General features: G+C 48.9%; 1 protein-coding gene across 3 annotated transcripts in view; it reads left to right on the forward strand.

Annotated features, from left to right (window-relative positions):
- ZFYVE1 (zinc finger FYVE-type containing 1) overlaps positions 1-25,631 on the forward strand; it is a 69,349-nt gene that overhangs the window by 30,217 nt on the left and 13,501 nt on the right. For 2 of the 3 annotated variants that reach the window (XM_073552693.1, XM_073552692.1), the window contains exons 6-10: positions 1,645-1,742; positions 1,839-1,956; positions 8,429-8,599; positions 15,522-15,702; positions 17,703-17,810. In XM_073552693.1, the coding sequence (XP_073408794.1) occupies positions 1,645-1,742; positions 1,839-1,956; positions 8,429-8,599; positions 15,522-15,702; positions 17,703-17,810 (676 nt within the window). Of the gene's footprint in view, positions 1-1,644; positions 1,743-1,838; positions 1,957-8,428; positions 8,600-15,521; positions 15,703-17,702; positions 17,811-19,924; positions 20,466-25,631 lie in introns of those variants that run through there. The other variant, XM_073552694.1, reaches the window with a different exon arrangement.

Below are 25,631 nucleotides of genomic sequence, written 5' to 3' on the forward strand. Positions count from 1 at the left end.
CTCATGGCTGCTTCTCCATACTGCAGACATTCATTCCCTCCAGGGAACTCTCGGTCACTTGCAGCCATTAAACACAGCGTCCACACTTGCTGTCAGGCAGGAATCCCCTTCTCAGCGGGACCTTCCACACTGGACCAACCAGGTCCCAGCATTCACCCCATGTGACCTACCCTGGCCACATTATATGGTTCATAGCCACGCCCACCGGGTCACATGACTGACCTCATCACAGGTCCGTCAAGCCTTTACACACACTTTACAATAGTGCTTTAAACACACACCCTGGGTGGGTTTGTAGTTGACCAGGCCCCCGCCCATCTCTCTAATTACCTGGAGACTTCTCCCTTACACATTGAAACAACTCCTCAGCAGTATCACTGCTGATCAACACATAAGTCTCCATCCCAAAGCCACCCACTTTGAGATACATACCGGCCATTCAGTTTTCTGCCATTCATCCTTTCTCCTGGGACATCCACACAGCGCCCCCTAGCGGACTCAGTGGTTACTACACCACAAAATGAATATAAAATGTACAGTTTCACAATGCGTTTTGCGATTCAGTCTCCTTTTTCAAGTGTACAGAGACCCTGTACATTTTATATTCTTCATTTTTCCTGGCTACTATTGTCCTCCTTTTGGCATTCATTGAAGTATATTATCACCCAGAGCACCTCATCACAGAACATCTTATATTTGCTGTCATTATCATCTTATTCTGTTTCTCCTTAGTTCCAACACTTTTAAAGTGTGATTCATCAAAGTGTTTTTGTCAGAAAAATTGAAGTAAAAAACTTTTAAAAGATACGCCAAAGTTTTTCAACATCTGACTTTCACACTAGTTTCTGGCAGCTCCACTAAAATGGGTGGAGCTGGGGAGGGGCTGGGGTATGGCTACACCCACCCTTAAAGGGAACCTGTCACCAATCAATATAAGTTATGGCCACCACCTTTCAGGGCTTATATACAACATTCTATAATGCTGTATATCTGCCCCCAACCCAACCAGGAAGAATTGAAAAATAACTTTTATTATACTTGCCTGCAGGGCAAGTCGGTCTGATGTTTGTCACTCTTCTTGGTCCAGCACCTTCAATCTTCTTTAGATGCCGCTCTCCTGCTTGAATCTCGGGGATGACGGGTCCTACGTCATCCACACAGGCTCCCGCAGGAGCGTGGTGCCGAGGAATCTTTGTGGATAACGTAGGACCCAGACCCGCCCCGAAGGTGAGTATAAGTAGTTATTTTTCTTCTCTTCCAGGTCAGGTTGGGAGCAGATATACAGCATTATAGAATGCTATATATCAGCCCTGAAAGGTGGTGGCCGAAACTTATGTTAGCTAAAACTGGTGACAGGTTCCCTTTAAAATATATCAATAGTAGTCTTGTTTCTGACTTGAGTGACATTTTTGGCGAACCATACGCCTCTGATAAGATACAACAAATTCATTAAGTGACGTGCGCCTCTTAATGAAGTATACGAGTTACCAGACCGGACTCCATTGACTTATATTCAGGTCTATTGTGAGTGTATCAAGGTTCTTTTGCCATCATGTATAACAGAAACCAGAACAGAATGCCTTACCGATGGGCACAAAGACGACCTGTCTGTTAGATCCAAATCATTGTGCTCCCCTTTCTTAGGCTTGCTATGAAAGTGGGAGAGAGATGAATGTGGTTCCCAAGACTTCTGCATCCACAGACTCCCCATGGTTGGGACTCGCCAAGTATGCCTGGTCTGGGTAAGTCATGTCCTCTGCATCTTGTTAGATGATTAGTTGCAATAAATCATGGAGAGGAGTCTTCTTACTAGTACCTGTTCTTGCTTCTACATTTAGGTATGTGATTGAGTGTCCAGACTGTGGGGTGATCTATCGTAGTCGTCAGTACTGGTTTGGAAATCAGGATCCAGTTGATACCGTTGTGCGCACAGAGATACAGCATGTCTGGCCAGATGTGAGTCATTCATTTCTTAAAGAGTTTGTCCACCTTTTGGAGACTTTTCTTTTTCTTAAAAGGGTTGCCCGGCCTTAGGGAACAAGTTTGTAGTACTGCAGACTTGTTGTCACGTGGGGCTTAGTCCCACTAAGGCTGTAATACCCGGGGGCCCTGTGATGTCCCTATAACTAGGGGAAACCCAGTCTGACCCTCAACCCAGGGTTTTTGATGATGGTGCAAATGCCTGAGCCTCCAACCTTTCCTTGTCTCCTGCTCAGCCCTGCACTTAACCCTCCACCCAGTGAGGAGACACACCACCAAAGCCCCCACACAAATAAAGACAGACAGGGAGAACTTAAACTGCACTGCGCTGCACCCACACAGGAATATACAGTAATGTGAACAGGGCACAACTAAACACAAATATGGGAAGGAGAAAGGATAACGACGGATCATACGACACCAGATACGAATCTCTCTCTCTGCAACACCTTCACTCCAGACCGGAACCACTTGGTATGAAACACAAGCTATAATCGGCGACGCCCATAGGCCAGCATGACTATTTAAAGACCGTGGGCGTGACTAACCATCCAACCTGGTCTCCAGCAGGATTAACCCCCGAGAGCCTGAAGATCAGGCCGGCGCCACTGAGGCTATAGTGGCTGGAGGTGGAACTACCTCTGCCTGCCGGACGCTGTGGTGTGAACAGCGTCAGACATGACATTACCCCGTCTTCTACGAGGGACCTCCGGACCCTCAAGACTCATAGGATCCGGCTTGTCCGGATGACGACGGTGAAAAGAACTGACCAGCCGATCCGCATGTATGTCTGAGGCTGGAACCCAAGACCTCTCCTCCGGACCATACCCCCGCCAGTGCACCAAATACTGAAGAGTACGGCGTACTACTCGAGAGTCCACTACCTTGGCGACCTCAAATTCTAAATCGCCATCCACCATGACTGGAGGTGGCATCGGCGTCACGTCCACAGAGCCTACCACCTTTTTCAATAAAGCTCTGTGAAACACGTTGTGTATCTTGTACACCGCAGGAAGTTCCAACCGATACGCCACTGGGTTAATGATGGCAGAAATCCTAAAAGGCCCAATAAACCTTGGACCCAGTTTTAAAGATGGAATTTTGAGTCTTATGTTCTTCGTAGCTAACTACACCCATTCACCCACACACAGGTCCGGACCTGGCACACGTCTACTGTCAGCCACCCGTTTGTACCTGGCACTCATGCTCAACAAACGCTGTTCCACCCGCCTCCAGACTGATGACAATTGGGCTCCTAGCTGATCCTCCTCCGGGACACCTCCCGAGTCACCCTGACGTAAGGTACAAAACTGAGGATGTTGACCGTACACACAAAAGAATGGAGACTCTCCCGATGACTCTTGGCGGTGATTATTTAACGCAAATTCGGCCAGAGGAAGGAAAGTAGACCACTCCTCCTGGTTGTCGGACACAAAGCATCGTAAATATTGTTCTAGATTTTGGTTCATGCGCTCAGTTTGTCCATTAGACTGTGGATGAAACGCCGATGAATGTGACAACTTGATCCCCAAACGTGAGCAAAAAGCTTTCCAAAACCTCGCCACAAATTGCGTACCCCTATCAGATACTATGTCCGACGGTACTCCGTGGAGTCTGACCACCTCCTTCACAAATACCTGAGCCAATGTCTTAGCATTGGGCAACGAAGACAACGCCACAAAATGCGCCATCTTTGAAAAACGGTCAACCACCACCAGGATGACCGTGTTCCCCGCCGAGGCTGGCAAGTCAGTGATAAAATCCATGGAGATTTCTGTCCATGGCCTATTGGGTACCCCCAGAGGCTGTAGCGTGCCAGCAGGACGGGTACGGGGTGACAGCCCTAGCGCACGTGATGCAAGCTGCCACGTATGAGACCACGTCCTGCCGGATTTTGGGCCACCAGAAACGACGCGATACCAGCTCTAAGGTGCCCCTCACCCCTGGATGACCAGCCAGTACCGAGTCGTGGTGTTCCTTCAACACCTTAAGCCGAAGATGCAGGGGTACAAATGATTTGTTGGCGGGAAGTCCTGGCCGTACCTCCTCTTGGGCCTCGGCAATCTCCACCTCTACCTCCGTCGTGAGAGCCGAGACCACTACCCCTTTCTGGAGGATGGGTACCGGCTCTTCCCGAGGTTCTCCCCCCGGAAAACACCTAGACAAAGCATCCGCCTTGGTGTTTTTAGCCCCGGGACGGTAAGTCACCAGAAAATTGAAACGAGTAAAAAACAATGCCCAGCGAGCCTGCCTAGGAGACAGACGCTTGGCCGACTCCAGCAGATTCTTATGGTCGGTGATGACTGTGACCTGGTGAGCCGCCCCCTCCAAGAAGTGTCGCCATTCCTCAAAAGCCAGTTTGATGGCCAACAACTCCCTGTTGCCGATATCATAATTCCGTTCGGCCGGCGACAGCTTCTTGGAGAAGTAGGCGCATGGATGCATCTCGCTCAAGGACGAGCCTTGAGACAGTACTGCCCCCACTCCCACCTCCGACGCATCAACCTTCACCACAAAAGGTTTAGACACGTCTGGTTGCACCAAAATGGGGGCTGAAGCAAAACTATTCTTCAGACGCTCAAAGGCACGTATAGCCACCACAGGCCAGTTCGCCAGATCGGCACCCTTTTTTGTCATGTCCGTGAGCGGTTTGGCGATAGTCGAAAAGTGTTTTATAAACTTCCTATAATAATTCGCAAACCCAAGGAACCGCTGGAGTGCTTTCAGACTCTCCAGCCTCTCCCACTGCAGCACCGCTTGCACCTTAGCGGTGTCCATTTTAAACCCGGCTGCGGACACAATATATCCCAAAAAGGGCAACTCCTGGACAAAAAATAAACATTTTTCCAGCTTAGCATAGAGCTGGTTCTCCCGGAGCAACTGTAACACCTGCCTGACATGCTCCAAATGAGTGTCCCGATCGCTAGAATAAATGAGAATATCATCCAGGTATACAATCACAAATCTCCCCAGGACATGAGCAAATACATCATTAATAAAATGTTGGAAAACGGCAGGCGCGGTGGTCAACCCAAACGGCATAACCAGACTCTCAAAATGACCCTCAGGAGTGTTAAACGCCGTCTTCCACTCATCCCCCTGACGGACCCTTATGAGGTTATACGCCCCCCTGAGGTCCAGCTTGGAAAACCATTTCGCCCCCGCTACCTGGTTGAACAAATCCGGGATTAACGGCATAAGGTAAGGATCACGGATAGTAATCTGGTTTAACTCTCGGAAATCCAGACACGGGCGTAACCCCCCATCTTTCTTCTTAATGAAGAAAAACCCCGCGGCTACAGGCGAGGACGAAGGCCGGATGTGTCCTTTGCTCAGACTCTCCGCGATGTAGTCTTTCAGAGCTTGTCTCTCAGGACCAGAAATATTAAACATCCTGGCCTTAGGTAATTTGGCCCCGGGTTTTAACCTGATCGCACAGTCATAGGCTCTATGTGGAGGCAGTTCTGAGCAACCCTTCTCAGAGAAAACATCTGCGAAATCCTGCAAAGCCTCCGGCAGGCTGGGCGTCACGGCGGACACACATGTGGCCAAGCAATTGTCTTGGCAAAAACCACTCCATTGTACTATGTCCTGAGTTTTCCAATCAATTACCGGGTTGTGTCTGGACAACCATGGAAAACCCAGGACCATTTGTGCTGGGAGATTACGGAGGACCCTACATGTAACCGACTCAGAATGTAGGACCCCAATGTGGAGTTTCACCTCTGCCACAAACTCCGTAATCTCCCCTTGAGGGAGGGGAACAGCATTAATGGTCACCACCTGTATGGGGTGAGGAAGTTTTTCAATCTTAAACCCGGCGGTGTGTGCAAACTCCTCATCTATGAGATTGGTGGCGGAACCGCTATCCACAAACACTGATATTGGTAGCTCTCTGCCCGCGATAATAACCTTGGCAGGGAGCATACATTGAGATACCATCATGGAGGATATGCATACGCTCAGTTGGGTCTCCTCCATACCCTCTGAGCTTAACAGTTTTCCGCCGATGCGACCCTCTTAGGTAGTACTGGGCAAACGTTAATATAATGACCTCTTTTACTACAGTAGAAACATGCTCCGGGCTTCTGGAATCCCGGAGCGCGACGCTTAACCTGTGCCACGCCAGCAATCTGCATAAGTTCAGGGGACTCATCTATTTCAACCACACTGGCACCTCTGCTTTCCCCCAGAGGTAGCGTCTCCTGTGCCCCCTGACGAAAACGGCGATCAATACGTATCACCAAACTCATGGCAGACTCCAACGATGCCGGAGACTCATACATCAGGAGGGCTTGTTTAACCCTCCCTGACACCCCATGCATAAACTGGCTCCGCAGCGCTGGGTCATTCCACTGTGTGTCTACGGCCCAGCGGCGAAATTCCGAACAATAGTCCTCTGTCAAGCGCTCCCCCTGGCGGAGGGCGCGGATTTTAGATTCCGCTAGAGCCAGTCGGTCAGGATCATCATAAATGAGTCCGAGGGCAGAAAAAACATAATCAACAGAAAGAAATGTAGCAGAGTTAGCTGGTAAGGAAAATGCCCATGCTTGGGGGTCACCACTCAGTAATTACAACACCAGCCCTACCCGCTGGGCCTCATTACCTGAGGAGATTGGCCGCATGCGGAAGTATAACTTGCAGGCCTCCCGAAATACGACAAATTTGCTGCGATCCCCTGAAAAATGTTCTGGCAGCGGAAACTTCGGCTCTGCACCGATACCTGCAGATGCCGTTTGCACCTTCGCTACTACCAGGCCCTGCTGCTGAACTGCCCCTTTCAACTCGGAGACCTGTAAGGACAGCGCCGCCAACTGGCGGGTTATGGAATCTAATGGATCCATGGACTCCTGAAAAAATGTGGGCCGATTATAATGTCACGTGGGGCTTAGTCCCACTAAGGCTGTAATACCCGGGGGCCCTGTGATGTCCCTATAACTAGGGGAAACCCTGTCTGACCCTCAACCCAGGGTTTTTGCTGATGGTGCAAATGCCTGAGCCTCCAACCTTTCCTTGTCTCCTGCTCAGCCCTGCACTTAACCCTCCACCCTCCACCCAGTGAGGAGACACACCACCAAAGCCCCCACACAAATAAAGACAGACAGGGAGAACTTAAACTGCACTGCGCCGCACCCACACAGGACTATACAGTAATGTGAACAGGGCACAACTAAACACAAATATGGGAAGGAGAAAGGATAACGACGGATCATACGACACCAGATACGAATCTCTCTCTCTGCAACACCTCCACTCCAGACCGGAACCACTTGGTATGAAACACAAGCTATAATCGGCGACGCCCATAGGCCAGCATGACTATTTAAAGACCGTGGGCGTGACTAACCATCCAACCTGGTCTCCAGCAGGATTAACCCCCGAGAGCCTGAAGATCAGGCCGGCGCCACTGAGGCTATAGTGGCTGGAGGTGGAACTACCTCTGCCTGCCGGACGCTGTGGTGTGAACAGCGTCCGACATGACACTTGTGAATCCTCACAACGCGCATGCTATGAGGCTGTGCCGTCACCGAGAGCAGGTGGGCGCCTGACCGCAAGTATACGGTGTATGTGCAGTCGTGTGCCGACTAGATGTGTATTGCTTCACTCCATGCAAGTGTATTGAGCAATGAAAGATACAGTCTAGTCGGTATGTGGCCGGAAGTATACAAATTAAAAACTTGTGGTTACATGACTGCCCAATCCCATTACCGGCATGGAAGAATCCAGACAGCATGAACTGTGAGGATTAACAAGTCTGCAGTCACGTAGAGAAGTATGGACAACCCCTTTAAATGCATGTATGTGAGGCTCCAAATCATTTTTGCAATTGGGTTTCATTAAAAAAAAATGTTGTACCGATCTGCTTTTACAAGCTCTTTGTTTTCCTGCACATTCAACTTCAATGTGATTTCTGTCCATAAATCAGCTGAGAGGAGCTCAGAAAAAGACAGATAAGAGTTAAAATCTCTGAGTCGGACAGTCATAAAGAGCTCACTGCCGGATTCTCAGTTATCTCATTCAGTAGCCAGCAATAGCACAACACAAAGACAATAGAACGCAAATAGTGCAAAAATAACTTTTAGCTCCACTTACATACACCTATGTAAAAAATAAAAGTCTCCAAATGTTTGAGCCATACCATTAATTTGCCACTCCATTTTTCTAATAAGTTCAGCCAATAAACAGTAGAAAATCTCACTCAGTTTGTTGTGCCTTTTTTTTTTTTCTTTTTTTTTTGCACAATCTATAAGCAGATAGAAATCTTAGCGAGAACAGTTTGGTCTTCCTCTTACTATAGTCCAAACGTGCGGAGCTGCGAGTCAGAGGCGGAATTAGGATGACATCCCCCCCCCCCACAACTGGCTGGAGCAAAGGGGATCTCACAGAAGGACTACTCCTGAATTAATTAAATCTTGATTTTTTTTATTTTTTTTGTTCAATTCTTAAGTCTGATGGATTCCTAAAGGATAACAACAATGCTGCACAGCGCCTTCTGGATGGTATGAACTTTATGGCCCAGTCCGTGACTGAATTAAGTATTGGACCCACTAAAGCCGTGACATCGTGGTTGACTGATCAGATTGCCCCGGCCTACTGGAAACCAAACTCACAAATTCTGGTAAGATTATTATTTTTCAGCTTTTTTTGCAATCACAGATTGGATTCTTACATGGTTGATTTGTAGGTAGATGCAGTATGTGATCCTAAAGAGATTTATAAAGCTTTCCATTGTATTTTGGCTCTCGGGGATTCAGTCCATTAACTCAACAATAGTAAGAGGTGGCATATCACTAGTGTATACCATCATGTACTGATCAGTGGTGGTGGTCCTCAGGGAAACAAATCAGCTACTACATCTCTGCCATTTTCTCGCAACGCATCTGGTTGGAAGTAGAAAGTGGCCTGGCCATGGCTCCATCTTTTTATAGGTCGGTGAAAGTTGCAGAGTCTGCACAGTGCTGGCCCCGAGAAGGAAAGGGCTGCAGAACTTACTTCTTGGTCGCTTCATTGGGGCACATAGTCTGCTGCCACACTATTATTACATCCTAAATGAAAATTGGCTCTTCCCCGACAGACTATACCTCGCCTGCCAGCACCAGGCTTCTCAGTCTGGTGAGACAAGCAAAAAGAATTAAAGCATGAAAAAGAAAATAATCCAATTACACCCCGAGAGAGAGCCCAAAGTAAATGTACGCCTGACCGGGCAACCACGGGTGGGTGCTGTGTCCACCAATAAAGATTTTACATTGAGTACCAAAAATCTTCCCTTAGCGTTGCATCCAGTTCACGTTTTTTCCTGCAAGGTGGTACCGCATGCGCATTTACCAGGGGCTGTTATTGCAGCTTATTAACTGAGCGCCGCTGTGCATGAAAAAAAATTAGAAAGGGACACAGCACTAAATTATTGTTAGAAAGGGTTCACAGACATCATATTTTTGTCCTGGATGACATATTTTTTTAATGCATCTACATTAACCCCTTAATGACCGCCAATACGTCTATTTACTGATCTGAGATATAAGAGACTAGCATCCCGATACAGGTGACAATCCAGCAGCAGTCGGCTGTCCACTATAGCTGACAAATTGCTGTATCAGCCACGATCAGTGTTTGCACCTTCCATATCTGTTTAACCCTTTTGATACTGCTGTCAATAATGACTATATCATATAAATGGTTAAGAGTGTGAGGGCTTCCTTTTTATCCTCATCGGCACACTGAGATCATGATTGTGTGGTCCTGATGTTTGCCATAGCAGTTCATGGCCAAATAGCGACCTTAGAGACTGCCGGCTACAGTGATCTGTTTAGAAGTTAGCGACATTTAGATGGTAAAAATACACTTTTCTCTATCGATTCATTGGGGGACACAGAGACCATGGGTGTATGCTGCTGCCACTAGGAGGCTGACACTATGCACAAAAAAAGGTTAGCTCCTCCTCCGCAGTGTACACCCCACCGACCGGCAGGAAATTCCTCAGTTTATCTTCGTGTCAGTAGGAGGTAGACACGGGTCTTTCATTAGACCCATATCTACCTCGATGTGCGTCGTTCCTTTTCAGGTTTCCGGAGGGATACAGTGTGAAGAGTCACAACTGTACCCCCACAAAGAGGCTATGAGTACGGCATGTACTGCCACCCCGTATCCTCATAGCTCTCCGTGCGGACCAGTAGCTCAGCACAGGTGCGTGCCAACAACGGATGGTCCTTGCCCCCCGCCTCCCACCCACTCGCCCACCAGAGCCTGTCGGTCGGACGAGGCGCGGACACAGGAAAGATTACAGACAGCGTTGGATAAAGAAGGTACCTTTATGGAGCGGCGCCAAGGCAGCGCCGTAGGTTCTTATACGCTGCCCGCACCTCCCGACGGTCGCCGCATTTCATCTAGGCACCGGCTGCTGTGCGGGCCTTGTTCCCCCCCGCCTGTATTCACGGGAGCTTCATCTTAGAGCACGTTTGTGGCGGAGTCTTCTTTGTGGGTGGCCGTGGCAGCGTTGCGGAACTTCCGCGCCGCCCCGTGCTGACAGGCGGCCGCCGTCTCAAATTTAGTCCCCGGCTTCATTTTTGGCCTTCGCGCTCGTCGCGGCCACGCTCCCCGTTCACTCACATAGGCCGGCTGCGCTCCCGCCCGTTCCTAGGCCCTCCCACCGCCTCTCTTGACCTGTGGCTGGGTAGGGGGGTCGGTTTCCCTTGGTTCAGGCGGCTAGCTCCGCCTTTCTTCTTGTCCCTCCTGAACTGCGCTTTTTCCTTCACTTCAGGCTGCCGCCATCTTTGCAGCCTGTCAGCCGGAGACGAAAAACGGATGTCAGTTACCCCCTGCTGGGGCCCTGCAATTTTCACGAGCCTGGTACATCGCTTTGGGGACACCGGACCGTGAGTAGTTCTGCAACTGCAGACTGACACCCTCCTCTGCCTTTCTGTCCCCAAACCTTCCGACATTTCTTCAGGGTCATTCTTTTCTTCCTTCATTATGCCTAACTCTAAGGCTGAGCGTGACCGTCCGCCGGCCCCCATGGGCTCTCTAGTCCAGTTTTTCGCATGCTCCTCTTGCAATCGCGAACTTCCCTCAGGTCAGCCTACTCCCCTCTGCCTGGACTGCAGCAATCCCATTCAGCATGACCCCGTCCAGGAGCCATCTATTGCGCCACGTGAAAGCGAACCCCCCATTACTGGTTGGGCCTCGTCTCTTTCACAATCTGTGGCAGACCTCACCAGGGTGTCTCAGTCCCTAGTAGCCGTCCTTGATAAGTTGCCCCTGGACACTTCTGCAGAGTCCAGCATCCAATGAGATCTTAGAGCTGGATTCGGACCAGGACGCAGACATGAAGGTTACGGTACAGAACCTCATTGCTGCGATTAACCACACCTTCAAAATCTCAGACTCCCCTGCGAAATCCTCAGAACAGGAGGTTTCGTTCAGACGGGCAGAAACACCTTCCAGGGTCTTCGCCTCCCACTCTGAGTTTGGCAAGATCCTTACCAGGGAAAGAGAAAAACCGAACAGGAGCTTTCAAATAGGGAAGCGCCTCGGCGTGCTGTACCCATTTGCCAAAGAGCTCACCGACAACTGGTCTGCTTCCCCCTCGGTAGACGCACCCGTGTCCAGACTTTCTAACAACTCGGTCCTCCCGATTTCAGGTGTGGCGTCACTAAAGGATTCTAATGATAGAATTATAGAATCTTTAGCAAAGTTAACAATCGAAGTGGCTGCAGCGGTGCTAAGCCCAGCCTTCGCTTCATCTTGGGTAGCGAAGGCCATAGCCACTTGGGCAGAGGATCTCCGCAAGGGCATCCTAGATAAGGCCCAACCAGAGCAATTGGCCGAACTGGCCAACCAGATCTCCCATGCAGGAGATTATCTGCTCTCTGCCTCCTTGGATGCCGCGTCTTGCGCAGCTCAAGCGTCCAGCAACGTGGTGGCAATCCGACGTACAATTTGGCTCAAGGCTTGGAAGGCGGATTTGTCTTCAAAAAAGTCCCTTCCCAATCTGCCTTTTCAGGGAGCGCGTCTCTTCGGATCCCAGCTGGACCAGATTATTAAAGACGCCACTGGAGGCACGAGTTCCCTCCTCCCTCAGTCCAAGCCTCGCAGACCTCCGCTAAGAAGTCAGTTTCGGCCCTTTCGGACTTTCCGCCGCTTCAATACGGCAGACAACTTCTCTAACCAACAGAGAGCGCAGGCACGCCAGGATAGAAAAAAGGTGTCTTTTAGACCCACTCCCTCCTGGCGATCTCACTCCTCCCAGGGCAGATCCTCCAGGTCCAGATCTGGACGGTCCACATCAGCATGACTATCAACGAACTCCCGAGGGTCCTTCCCAATTGGAGGTCGAATCCTTTTCTTCAGAGACGTCTGGCTTGCGTCGCTTGGGTCAGGGAAGTTGTATCATCAGGATACAAGATGGAGTTCGTTTCTCGTCCCCGGGATTGTTTCTTCGAGTCCCGACCTCCAAAAGATCCTGCCTTAGTTCCGGGGTTCTTTGAGGCCAGCGACATTCCGCCCATGCGTTTTTCGCTCCCTTCTGTCCTGGCGTTTCTTCAGGCAGGGCTTGATGCAGGCCTTGCCCTCAGCTCTTTAAAAGGTCAGGTTTCGGCGCTGTCCATTTTATTTCAGAAGACGTTAGCCTCCCGTCCTCAGGTCAGAACCTTTCTTCAAGGAGTGGCACATACAGCTCCTCCGTACCGAGCGCCGGTAGATCCTTGGGATCTTAATCTAGCTCTCGAGATTCTGCAAGGTCCTCTCATTGAACCTCTCAGGGAAGTTTCCCTATCTCACCTTTCATGGAAAGTAGCCTTCCTAGTAGCCATCACCTCCATCCGGCGCGTGTCGGAATTGGTGGCCCTCTCTTGCTGCTCTCCTTTCTTGGTACCTTTCTGCGGCCTCCGCCCTCTTTCCTTCCTAAAGTGGTGTCCACTTTCCACCTGAATGAGGATATTGTTCTCCCGTCCTTTTGTCTGGGTCCAACTCGCCCTCGGGAGCGCTCCTTGAACAAGCTGGACTTGGTCAGGGCGCTGAAGGTCTACCTAGCTAGGACGAGTCCTTTGTGGAAGACAGACTCTCTTCATCATTCCAGATGGGGCGCGGAAAGGTCAGCCGGCCTCCAAAGCTACTATTGCTCGCTGGATCAGATTGGCAATTTTGGAGGCCTACCGGGTCAAACATCGATTTGGCCCCCCCGGGAATTAGAACTCACCCTACCCGGGCAGTGGGTGCCTCCTGGGCGGTGCGCCACAGAGCTTCCGCGTTGCAGCTTTGCAAAGCTGCAACCTGGTCATCAGTTCACATGTTTTTGAAATTCTACAAAGTTCACACCTACGCTTCGGCGGATGCCAGCCTAGGTAGAAGGATCCTGCAGGCAGCGGTGGTGAGTCCGCTGGCCTGATGGAAGTTTGTTCTCCCTCCCCAGGGACTGCTTTGGGACGTTCCATGGTCTCTGTGTCCCCCAGTGAAGCAATAGAGAAAACAGGATTTTTGGGTTGCTTACCGTAAAATCTGTTTCTCGGAGCCTTCATTAGGGGACACAGCACCCTCCCATGTTCTACAACTCCTGTTCTTATGTTTGTTGGTTATTTACAGTTGAGTTGTCTGTTCTGTTTTTGAATCTATTCTGTTACTTCTCCTACTGCTTTCTCACTAACTGAGGAATTTCCTGCCGGTCGGTGGGGTGTACACTGTGAAGGAGGAGCTAACTTTTTTGTGCATAGTGTCAGCCTCCTAGTGGCAGCAGCATACACCCATGGTCTCTGTGTCCCCCAATGAAGGCTCCGAGAAACAGATTTTACGGTAAGCAACCCAAAAATCCTGTTTTTTCATTCCTGTCATGCCACTTTGTATTAATTCCTGAAAAGCACCTGAAGGGTTAATAAACTACCTGACAGCAGTTTTCAATATATCAGGGGATGTTTTTAAAATGGTATCACTTTTGGGGGTTTTCCAATATATAGGTCCCCCAAAGTCACTTCAAACCTGGATAGGTCCCTAAAAAAATTATTTTGTACATTTCCATGAAAAAATGAAAAATTGCTGATACATTTTTAAACCTCTTAAAAGGCTAACAAAATAAAACATTTTTTTTACAAATGGTGCTAATGTAAAGCAGACATGTGGGAAATATTATTAATGTTTTGCTATGGTATGACTATCTGGATTGCAGGGATAATCATTCAAAGTTTTTTTTTTTTTTTTTTTTTTTATAAATAAACACAAAACATATCAACCTAAATTTACCATTATCATAAAGTATGATGTGTCACGAAAAAACAATCTCAAAATCACTGGAATTTGTTGAAGTGTTACAGAGTTATCACATAAAGTGACACTGGTCAGATTTTAAAATTTGGCTCTGTCACTAAGGGGTTAAAAAACTGACTTGTTGTGATTTTCTAGGCATATTGAATTGATGACCTTCCTGCAGGACAGGTCATCAATAGCAGATTAATGGAGGTCCAAAAACTGGCACCCCGACTGATCACCTGTTCTTGGCTTTGGTTAGATAAAGACACTTTGAATAGAGCAGTCGTGAAGTGGCCACTGCCACCGTTACTGGCTATTGCAGCACAGCTTCTATGCCAAAGCTATTTTGCAGCAGTTGGCAACTGCTGCTAGCAGTATTTACAACTGGATGGCACCCGAGCAAAAAAATTGATCGGTGGGTTTGCCAGGATTTGGGGCCCCATAAATCTGCTTTTGATGACCTATCCTACTGATACTGTAAGCCCAGACAACCCTATTAAATAATAATGTATTCTCTATGGCTAAAGTGTGTTGGGTAAGCACTGTACATGTGGATGGCTTCAATGTGTCAAGGAACAAGAAGAAAATAAATTTTCTTATCACATGTGTCTAGCAGTTCATACTGGAAAGTTTCTTTGTACCGTGTTAACCAGTAGATAGAAGAATATTCAGAATTGAGAGTCCTCAGTGGTTGATACCTTTTTATGGCTAACTGAAAAGATGGTAACACATTGCAAGCTTTCGCGACTACTCAGGTCTCTTCATCAGGCATAGACTAATACAAAGTCTGAAGTCACATATTTATACACGAAACAGCAGAGAAATAACGCAATGGATAAGACAAGTCTGAAAGTTTTATTGCCCTCTGATGGGTTCTAGTTCTGTGTTGTGTGATGACCCCAGAAGGGCTGAAGAGCAAATTCCTTAATTGATGTAAAAAGACATAAAGCCATACTACAAATTCATTCCTGCACTGAGTGTGTCAAAGGTTGTCATAAATGTATACTCCCAGACCCTCCTGTCTCTCTGAGCAGTTCATAGACATTATTGAAGCAGAGCCTGATATGTAATGGGATGCAATAAACTGAACTAAGCAGCGCTGCATTATAATCATTGTCAGCGATTGTTCTGTGACAACTCTCTGACGGTGGCATTATGTAAAGCTTCGTGGTCTTTGGTCTGGAAGTTGCTGACATGTTGGTTTATTGAGTCCTGTGGCATCTTCTGTATGTCTGTACCTATCAGAAGGAGATATTAGGTGCTTTTCTCATCCATGTGCATCATTATATGGCCGTTTCCCTTTACAGGAATGTACAAAATGCAGAACCCCTTTTAAAGATAATGACAGCAAACATCACTGCCGGGCCTGCGGAGAGGGCTTCTGTGACAGCTGCTCATCGAAAAGCCGTCCAGTGCCTGAGCGAGGTTGGGGACTGTCCCCAGTTCGTGTGTGTGACTGCTGCCATGACCTGCGAGGAGCACACGTCGGTAAGACTGTCATGAATGATCCCTGTATGTGCATGTCCAGTGAAATGGTCTGCACCGTAATATTAGTAATTAAACTCAGCCTAAAGTTGGCCATGTCATGCAATGGCTGCTGATTATTATCTCTCCCAACATCATCTGTCGGGGAGAATCAAGAGGAAATCATACACGGTAGATTGTTGGGCCATCTTCCCAATATCAGCCAACCCAGGCCCTTTTATTGTGTATGGGGCTTATAGACATTAGCAACCTGTAATCTGGACCACATGATGACCTTTCTATATAAAGATGATGGTAATATCAACAGAGTTTTCACACTTTGCTAACAATATTGTAATGTATTAGGGTATGCTTTACTGGATAATACACAGCGCTCCTACTGCAGGACTTGTGTGATTACTACAGTCATGGCCAAAAGTTTAGAGAATGACACAAATATTATATTTTCACATGATCTGCTGGCCTCTGGTTTTTATGAGTGTTTGTCAGATGTTTTTATCACATACAGAAATATAATTGCAATCATATTATGAGTAGCAAAAGGTTATATTGACAGAATGAGTTAATGCAGCAAGTCAATATTTGCAGTGTTGACCCTTCTTTTTCAGGACCTCAGCAATTCTCCCTGGCATGCTCTCAATCAACTTCTGGATCAAATCCTGACTGATAGCAGTCCATTCTTGCAAAATCAATGCTTTTATTTTGTCTGAATTTGAAGGTTTTTGTTTGTCCACCCGTCTCTTGATGATTGACCACAAGTTCTCAATGGGATTAAGATCTGGGGAGTTTCCAGGCCATGGTCCCCAAATCTCTATGTTTTGTTCCCTGAGCCATTTAGTTATCACCTTTGCTTTATGGCAAGGTGCTTCATCATGTTGAAAAAGGCATTGTTGATCGCCAAACTGCTCTTGGACGGTTGGGAGAAGTTGCTCTCGGAGGACATTCTGGTACCATTCTTTATTCATGGCTGGGTTTTTAGGCAAGACTGAGAGAGAGCCTATTCCCTTGGCTGAGAAGCAACCTCACACATGAATGGTTTCAGGATGCTTGACAGTTGGCATGAGACAAGACTGGTGGTAGCGCTCACCTGGTCTTCTCCGAATAAGCCGTTTTCCAGATGTCCCAAACAATCGAAAAGGGGATTCATCAGAGAAAATGACTTTACCCCAGTCCTCAGCAGTCCACTCCCTGTACCTCTTGCAGAATATCAGTCTGTCCATGATGTCTTTCCTGGAGAGAAGTGGCTTCTTTGCTGCCCTCCTTGAGACCAGGCCTTGCTCCAAGAGTCTCCGCCTCACAGTGCGTGCAGATGCACTCACACCTGCCTGCTGCGATTCCTGAGCAAGCTCTGCACTGCTGGTAGCCTGATCCCGCAGCTGAAACACTTTTAAGAGACGGTCCTGGCGCTTGCTGGTCTTTCTTGGGCGCCCTGGAGCCTTTTTGGCAACAAGGGAACCTCTCTCCTTGAAGTTCTTGATGATGCGATAGATTGTTGACTGAGGTGCAATCTTTCTAGCTGCGATTCTCTTCCCTGTTAGGCCATTTTTGTGCAGTGCAATGATGACTGCACGTGTTTCTTTAGACATAACCATGGTTAACAGAAGAGAAACAATGATGCCAAGCACCAGCCTCCTTTTAAAGTGTCCAGTGGTGTCATTCTTACTTAATCATGACAGATTGATCTCCAGCCCTGTCCTCATCAACACCCACACCTGTGTTAATGGAGCAATCACTGAAATGATGTTAGCTGGTCCTTTTAAGGCAGGGCTGCAATGATGTTGAAATGTGTTTTCTAGGCAAATATTGACTTTGCAAGTAATTGCTGTTAAGCTGATCACTCTTTATAACATTCTGGAGTATATGCAAATTGCCATTAGAAAAAATGAAGCAGTAGACTTTGTAAAAATTAATATTTGTGTCATTCTCTAAACTTTTGGCCATGACTGTACATAACGCCTTACTAGTGATCTCTGGATGACTGGTTTGTATTTGCATTGTTCTAGCTGATGGCAGTGAAGATGATGAAGGAGGTACTGTCATAGCAAGAAAAGTTGGTGAAGCCGTACAGAACACGTTAGGAGCAGTGGCAACAGCTATCGACATTCCTTTAGGTAAGAAGATGTCGTTCAGATAGTGTCCTAGGGTAGAAGTAGTACAATACTAATGGTGTGCTGTCAGTGTCTGCAAAACCTACTCATCAGCTGGCTGTATTATGTGCCTAGGGGTTAATAGTGTATGCAGAGGGGATAGAATATCGGGCATTTGGATTTCAACATGTCCTGTGCCTCATGGAAGAGGAGAAGCCACCAAAAGAGACTGATCTGATCTCTCTCTCTCATGTTCTTTCTCTCTCTCTTGTGTTCTTTCTCTCGCTCTCTCTCGTGTTCTCGCTCTTTCTCGTTCTCTCGTTCGCTCTCTCTCGTTCGCTCTCTCTCGTTCGCTCTCTCTCGTTCGCTCTCTCTCGTTCTCTCTCTCTCGTTCGCTCTCTCTCGTTCTCTCTCTCTCGTTCGCTCTCTCTCGTTCTCTCTCTCTCGTTCTCTCTCTCTCGTTCGCTCTCTCGTTCGCGCTCTCTCGTTCGCGCTCTCTCGTTCGCTCGCTCTCGTTCGCTCTCGCTCTCGTTCGCTCTCGCTCTCGTTCGCTCTCGCTCTCGTTCGCTCTCGTTCGCTCTCTCTCTCGTTCGCTCTCTCGTTCGCTCTCTCTCTCGTTCGCTCTCTCGTTCGCTCGCTCTCTCGTTCGCTCTCTCGTTCGCTCGCTCTCTCTCGTTCGCTCGCTCTCTCTCTCGTTCGCTCGCTCGCTCTCTCGTTCGCTCTCTCGTTCGCTCGCTCTCTCGTTCGCTCTCTCTCTCTCGTTCGCTCTCTCTCTCTCGTTCGCTCTCTCTCTCGTTCTCTCTCGTTCTCTCTCTCTCGTTCTCTCTCTCTCTCTCGTTCTCTCTCTCTCTCTCTCGTTCTCTCTCTCTCTCTCGTGTTCTCTCTCTCTCGTGTTCTCTCTCTCTCTCGTTCTCTCTCTCTCTCGTTCTCTCTCTCTCTCTCTCGTTCTCTCTCTCTCGTTCTCTCTCTCTCTCTCGTTCTCTCTCTCTCTCTCGTTCTCTCTCTCTCGTTCTCTCTCTCTCGTTCTCTCTCTCTCGTTCTCTCTCTCTCGTTCTCTCTCTCTCGTTCTCTCTCTCTCGTTCTCTCTCTCTCGTTCTCTCTCTCTCGTTCTCTCTCTCTCGTTCTCTCTCTCTCTCGTTCTCTCTCTCTCTCTCGTTCTCTCTCTCTCGTTCTCTCTCTCTCGTTCTCTCTCTCTCGTTCTCTCTCTCTCTCTCGTTCTCTCTCTCTCTCTCGTTCTCTCTCTCTCTCTCGTTCTCTCTCTCTCTCTCGTTCTCTCTCTCTCTCTCGTTCTCTCGTTCTCTCTCTCGTTCTCTCTCTCGTTCTCTCTCTCTCGTTCTCTCTCTCTCGTTCTCTCTCTCTCGTTCTCTCTCTCTCTCGTTCGCTCTCTCTCTCGTTCGCTCTCTCTCTCGTTCGCTCTCTCTCTCTCGTTCGCTCTCTCTCTCTCGTTCGCTCTCGCTCTCTCGTTCGCTCTCGCTCTCGTTCGCTCTCGTTCGCTCTCGTTCGCTCTCGTTCGCTCTCGCTCTCGTTCGCTCTCGCTCTCGTTCGCTCTCGCTCTCGTTCGCTCTCGCTCTCGTTCGCTCTCGCTCTCGTTCGCTCTCGCTCTCTCTCGTTCTCGCTCTCTCTCGTTCTCGCTCTCTCTCGTTCTCGCTCTCTCTCGTTCTCGCTCTCTCTCGTTCTCGCTCTCTCTCGTTCTCTCTCGTTCTCGCTCTCTCTCGTTCTCTCTCGTTCTCGTTCTCTCTCGTTCTCGTTCTCTCTCGTTCTCGTTCTCTCTCTCTCTCGTTCTCTCTCTCTCTCTCGTTCTCTCTCTCTCTCTCGTTCTCTCTCTCTCTCGTTCTCGTTCTCTCTCTCTCTCTCGTTCTCTCTCTCTCTCTCGTTCTCTCTCTCTCTTGTTCTCTCTCTCTCTCGTTCTCTCTCTCTCTCTCTCGTTCTCAAATTCAAATTCAAATAGGCTTTATTGGCAGGACCAAAATACAATTAGTGTTGCCAAAGCAAGAAAAGAAGTGTGGCAGGGGAGTGGATTAGGGTAGTGGGGATGGGGAGTGATTGTCCATTTGGAGGTCTTTAGTTCCTCTCATCTTATGACATGTGGTGACATATTGGGCGGCGACCTCCACCATTGATTCTTCTTCCCCCAGCAGGATGCAGAGTTTCCTCTCCTCGTCCATGGATGGGAAGTCTGGGGTATGGGTGGTAAGTTTCTGGAAGTGGGAGTCCCTCACTGCTGAGTATTTGTTGCATTGCAGCAGGAAATGCACCTCATCTTCCAGAGCCCCCTGCTGGCAGTGCTGGCACAGTCTGTTCTCTCGTGGCTTGTATGTCTGTCGGTGCCGCCCTGTTTCCACCTCTAGGTTGTGGGCGCTTAATCTGTATATACTCAGGGTCTGCCTGTCTTTGGGGTGGCGTAGCCTTTCCAGGTATGGAGCCAGTGTGTAGTCCCTCCGCAGTGACCGGTAGATGGTGAGTTTCTGGGAGTTCTCCAATTCACTCTTCCAACCCTCTATGTATTGCATCTTGCAGCTCTCTGAGATCTCTTTTATTTGGGCTTTAGTTAGGGTGTGTTGCTGACTTTGGTTGAGCTGGCTGCCGAGGTTCCTGGCTTGCTCTTGGCTCTGGCTCAGCAGGGCTTTATGATGGTAGGAGCTGGGGTTGCTGTTCTGTATATGCGCCTGGTGTGATAGCGCCCTCTTGTGTATAGTGAGCCATAAGGGGAATCGGCCCAGCTCTGCCCGACAGGCTATGTTTGAGGTGCTGCGATGTACCTGGAGGAGATATTTGCAGAACTCCAGATGGAAGACTTCGGTTGGGCTGGAATCCCACTTTTTCTGGTCTGGATAGGTTGCTGGACCCCATACCTCGCTGCCATATAGCAGTATAGGTGTGATGACGCTGTCGAATATCTTGAGCCAGACTCTCACCGGTGGTTTGAGGTGGTACATTTGTCTTCTGATGGCATAGAAGGTTCTGCATGCTTTCCCTTTCAGGGTCTCTGCTGCTTGCTTGAGGCTCCCGGTTTGGCTTCGCTCCAGACCGAGGTAGGTATAGCTGCTTGTCTTCTCTAGCATGGCACCATTTAGTGTGAGGGAGGAAGTGGAGGTTTCTTTAGAACTCCTCTTTTGAAACACCATGACTTTGGTCTTCTTTTGGTTGATGGGCAGCGCCCATGTGGTGCTGAATGTTTCCAGCACAGCCAAGCTATCTTGGAGGCCTCTCTCGGTTGGGGAAAGCAGCAGGAGGTCATCTGCATACAGCAGGATCTTCACCTCTCGGTCGTGTAGGCTGAGACCTGGGGCAGAGGAGGATTCCAGGGCCGCTGCCAGTCCATTTATGTAGATGTTAAATAGAGTTGGGCTCAGGCTGCAGCCCTGTCTTACCCCACGGCACTGCCGGAAGAAGGCCGTCCTCTTTCCATTCACCTTCACGCTGCACCGATTCTCAGTGTATGAGCTCTTGATGACGTCGTAGGTTCTGCCACCTATTCCGCTCTCCAGGAGTTTCAGGAACAGACCTGGGTGCCACACTGAGTCAAAGGCCTTCTTGAAGTCCACAAAACATGCAAATATTTTCCCCTGTTTTTTTCTATGGATGTGGGTCTTGATGAGGCTTTGCAGGGTGTAGATGTGATCCGTGGTGCGATGGTTTGGCATGAACCCAGCTTGGCTTCTGCTGAGGGTGTCCCGCTGGGTGAGGAAGGTGATGATCCTTTTGTTAATAATGCTGTTAAATAGTTTTCCCAGAACGCTGTTAACACATATTCCTCTGTAGTTTGCTGGATCATATCTGTCTCCATTCTTGTAGATGGGCGTTATGAGACCTTGATTCCAGCTTTTTGGGAAGTAGCCAGCACTCAGGATGTGGGTGAATAGTTTTGCCAGTGCTGCATGTATATCTGGGGAACTGAATTTGATCATCTCTGGCAGGATGCCGTCACTGCCCGCGGCCTTCTTGCATTTCATAAATTTGATACTGTCTTTTATTTCCATCACACTGATTGGTATGTCCAGAGGATTTTGGAAGTGTTTGATTGTCTCCTCCATGTCTCTGAGTTTAGTGGTTAGGTGCTTCTGTTCTGGGGTTAGGTCTTCTTCTGGTATGTTCTTGTAGAGGCCTTTGAAGTAGCTGTGCCAGATGTTGCCATTTTGGATGTGGAGGGTGCTCTGCTTGGGCTTTGTGCCGATATGATTCCAGGTCTCCCAGAATGAGTTGTCCTGGAGGGAGTCCTCAAGCTTCTGTAGTTCTTGGCAGATATGCCTCTGTTTTTTCTCCCTGAGAGTGCGTTTGTATTGCCTCTGTAGGATGTCATGGGCCCCTCTTAGGTCCCTGTTGTTTGGATCTCTGTGCTTTTGGTTTGAGGCTACCCTTAGGGAGTTGCGTAGTGACTTACATTCTTTGTCAAACCATTTTTGGCCTTGTTTATTTGTTGGTTTCTTGGGGTTGGTTCTTCTGATGCCTGCTAGCTCTGCCATGGTGTATAGGATGTTGTTAAAGTCATTCACCGCCCAGTTGACTCCTTGCTGGTTTGATGCGTAACTACTTGTGTTGAAATTTACAAGTAGCTCTTGGATCTCGGTTCTGTTAGTCATGTTGGTGTATTCAGTGGATAACTGTTTGGGCCACTTGTAGGATGGTGGCAGGTTGTGTAAACTGGTCAGGTGTGGCTTTTCTATGGGTTGTTTGTCCGTGGATCTCATGTACAGCAGTGTCTGGTTGTGGTCTGACAGGTGGGTTTCAGGGGTGACTATGTGTCATGTCGGACGCTGTTCACACCACAGCATCCGGCAGGCAGAGGTAGTTCCACCTCCAGCCACTATAGCCTCAGTGGCGCCGGCCTGATCTTCAGGCTCTCGGGGGTTAATCCTGCTGGAGACCAGGTTGGATGGTTAGTCACGCCCACGGTCTTTAAATAGTCATGCTGGCCTATGGGCGTCGCCGATTATAGCTTGTGTTTCATACCAAGTGGTTCCGGTCTGGAGTGGAGGTGTTCAAGAGAGAGAGAGATTCATATCTGGTGTCGTATGATCCGTCGTTATCCTTTCTCCTTCCCATATTTGTGTTTAGTTGTGCCCTGTTCACATTACTGTTTATTCCTGTGTGTGTGCGGCGCAGTGCAGTTTAAGTTCTCCCTGTCTGTCATTATTTGTGTGGGAGCTTTGGTGGTGACTTCTCACTGGGTGGAGGGTGGAGGGTTAAGTGCAGGGCTGAGCAGGAGATAAGGAAAGGTCGGAGGCTCAGGCATTTGCACCTTCAGCAAAAACCCTGGGTTGAGGGTCAGACAGGGTTTCCCCTAGTAAAGGGACACCACAGGGGCCCCGGGTCTTTCAGCCTTAGTTGAACTAAGCCCCCGTGACATTATAATCGGCCCACATTTTTTCAGGAGTCCATGGATCCATTAGATTCCATAACCCGCCAGTTGGCGGCGCTGTCCATACAGGTCTCCGAGTTGAATGGGGCAGTTCAGCAGCAGGGCCTGGTAGTAGCAAAGGTGCAAACGGCATCTGCAGGTATCGGTGCAGAGCCGAAGTTTCCGCTGCCAGAACGATTTTCAGGCGATCGCAGCAAATTTGTCGTATTTCGGGAGGCCTGCAAATTATACTTCCGCATGCGGCCAATATCCTCAGGTAATGAGGCCCAGCGAGTAGGGCTGGTGTTGTCATTACTGAGTGGTGACCCCCAAGCATGGGCATTTTCCTTACCACCTGACTCTGCTACATTTCATTCGGTCGATAATGTTTTTTCTGCCCTCGGGCTCATTTACGATGACCCTGACCGACTGGCTCTAGCGGAATCTAAAATCCGCGCCCTCCGCCAGGGGGAGCGCTTGGCAGAAGACTATTGTTCGGAATTTCGCCGCTGGGCTGTAGACACACAGTGGAATGACCCAGCACTGCGGAGCCAGTTTATTCATGGGGTATCAGGGAGGGTGAAACAAGCCCTCCTGATGTATGAGACTCCGGCATCATTGGAGTCTGCCATGAGTTTGGTGATACGTATTGATCGCCGTTTTCGTCAGGGGGCACAGGAGACGCTACCTCTGGGGGAAAACAGAGGTGCAGGTGTGGTTGAAGTAGATGAGTCCCCTGAACCTATGCAGATTGCTGGCGTGGCACAGGTTCAGCCTCGCGCTCCGGGAGTCCGGAAGTCCGGAGCATGTTTCTACTGTGGTAAAGGTGGTCATTATGTTAACGTTTGCCCGGTACTACCTAAGAGGGTCACACCGGCGGAAAACTGTTAAGCTCAGAGGGTATGGAGGAGACCCAACTGAGCGTATGCATATCCTCCATGATGGTATCTCAATGTATGCTCCCTGCCAAGGTTATTGTCGCCGGCAGAGAGCTACCTATATCAGTGTTTGTGGATAGCGGTTCCGCCACCAATCTCATAGATGAGGAGTTTGCACACACCGCCGGGTTTAAGATTGAAAAACTTCCTCACCCCATACAGGTGGTGACCATTAATGCTGTTCCCCTCCCTCAAGGGGAGATTACTGAGTTTGTGGCAGAGGTGAAACTCCACATTGGGGTCCTACATTCTGAGTCGGTTACATGTAGGGTCCTCCGTAATCTCCCAGCTCAAATGGTCCTGGGTTTTCCATGGCTGTCCAGGCACAACCCGGTAATTGATTGGAAAACTCAGGACATAGTACAATGGAGTGGTTTCTGCCAAGACAATTGCTTGGCCACATGTGTGTCCGCCGTGACGCCCAGCCTGCCGGAGGCTTTGCAGGATTTTGCGGATGTTTTCTCTGAGAAGGGTTGCTCAGAACTGCCTCCACATAGAGCCTATGACTGTGCTATTAGGCTAAAACCCGGGGCCAAATTACCTAAGGCCAGGATGTTTAATATTTCTGGTCCTGAGAGACAAGCTCTGAAAGACTACATCGCGGAGAGTCTGAGCAAAGGTCACATCCGGCCTTCGTCCTCGCCTGTAGCCGCGGGGTTTTTCTTCATTAAGAAGAAAGATGGGGGGTTACGCCCGTGTCTGGATTTCCGAGAGTTAAACCAGATTACTATCCGTGATCCCTACCCAATGCCGTTGATCCCGGATTTGTTCAACCAGGTAGCGGGGGCAAAATGGTTTTCCAAGCTGGACCTCAGGGGGGCGTATAACCTCATAAGGGTCCGTCAGGGGGATGAGTGGAAGACGGCGTTTAACACTCCTGAGGGTCATTTTGAGAGTCTGGTTATGCCGTTTGGGTTGACCACCGCGCCTGCTGTTTTCCAACATTTTATTAATGATGTCTTTGCTCATGTCCTGGGGAGATTTGTGATTGTATACCTGGATGATATCCTCATTTATTCCAGCGATCGGGACACTCATTTGCAGCATGTTAGGCAGGTGTTACAGTTGCTCCGGGAGAACCAGCTCTATGCTAAGCTGGAAAAATGTTTATTTTTTGTCCAGGAGTTGCCCTTTTTGGGATATATTGTGTCCGCAGCTGGTTTTAAAATGGACACCGCTAAGGTGCAAGCGGTGTTGCAATGGGAGAGGCCGGAGAGTCTGAAAGCACTCCAGCGGTTCCTGGGGTTTGCGAATTATTATAGGAAATTTATAAAACACTTTTCGACTGTCGCCAAACCGCTCACGGACATGACAAAAAAGGGTGCCGATCTGGCGAACTGGCCTGAGGTGGCTATACGTGCATTTGAGCGTCTGAAGAATAGTTTTGCTTCAGCCCCCATTCTGGTGCAACCAGACGTGTCTAAACCTTTTGTGGTAGAGGTTGATGCGTCGGAGGTGGGAGTGGGGGCAGTACTGTCTCAAGGCTCGTCCTTGAGCGAGATGCATCCATGCGCCTACTTCTCCAAGAAGTTGTCGCCGGCCGAACGGAATTATGATATCGGCAACAGG

The sequence above is a fragment of the Dendrobates tinctorius genome, unplaced genomic scaffold (genome assembly GCF_039654945.1).
Source record: "Dendrobates tinctorius isolate UK_male_01 unplaced genomic scaffold, ASM3965494v1 ptg000194l, whole genome shotgun sequence".
NCBI lineage: Eukaryota > Metazoa > Chordata > Amphibia > Anura > Dendrobatidae > Dendrobates > Dendrobates tinctorius.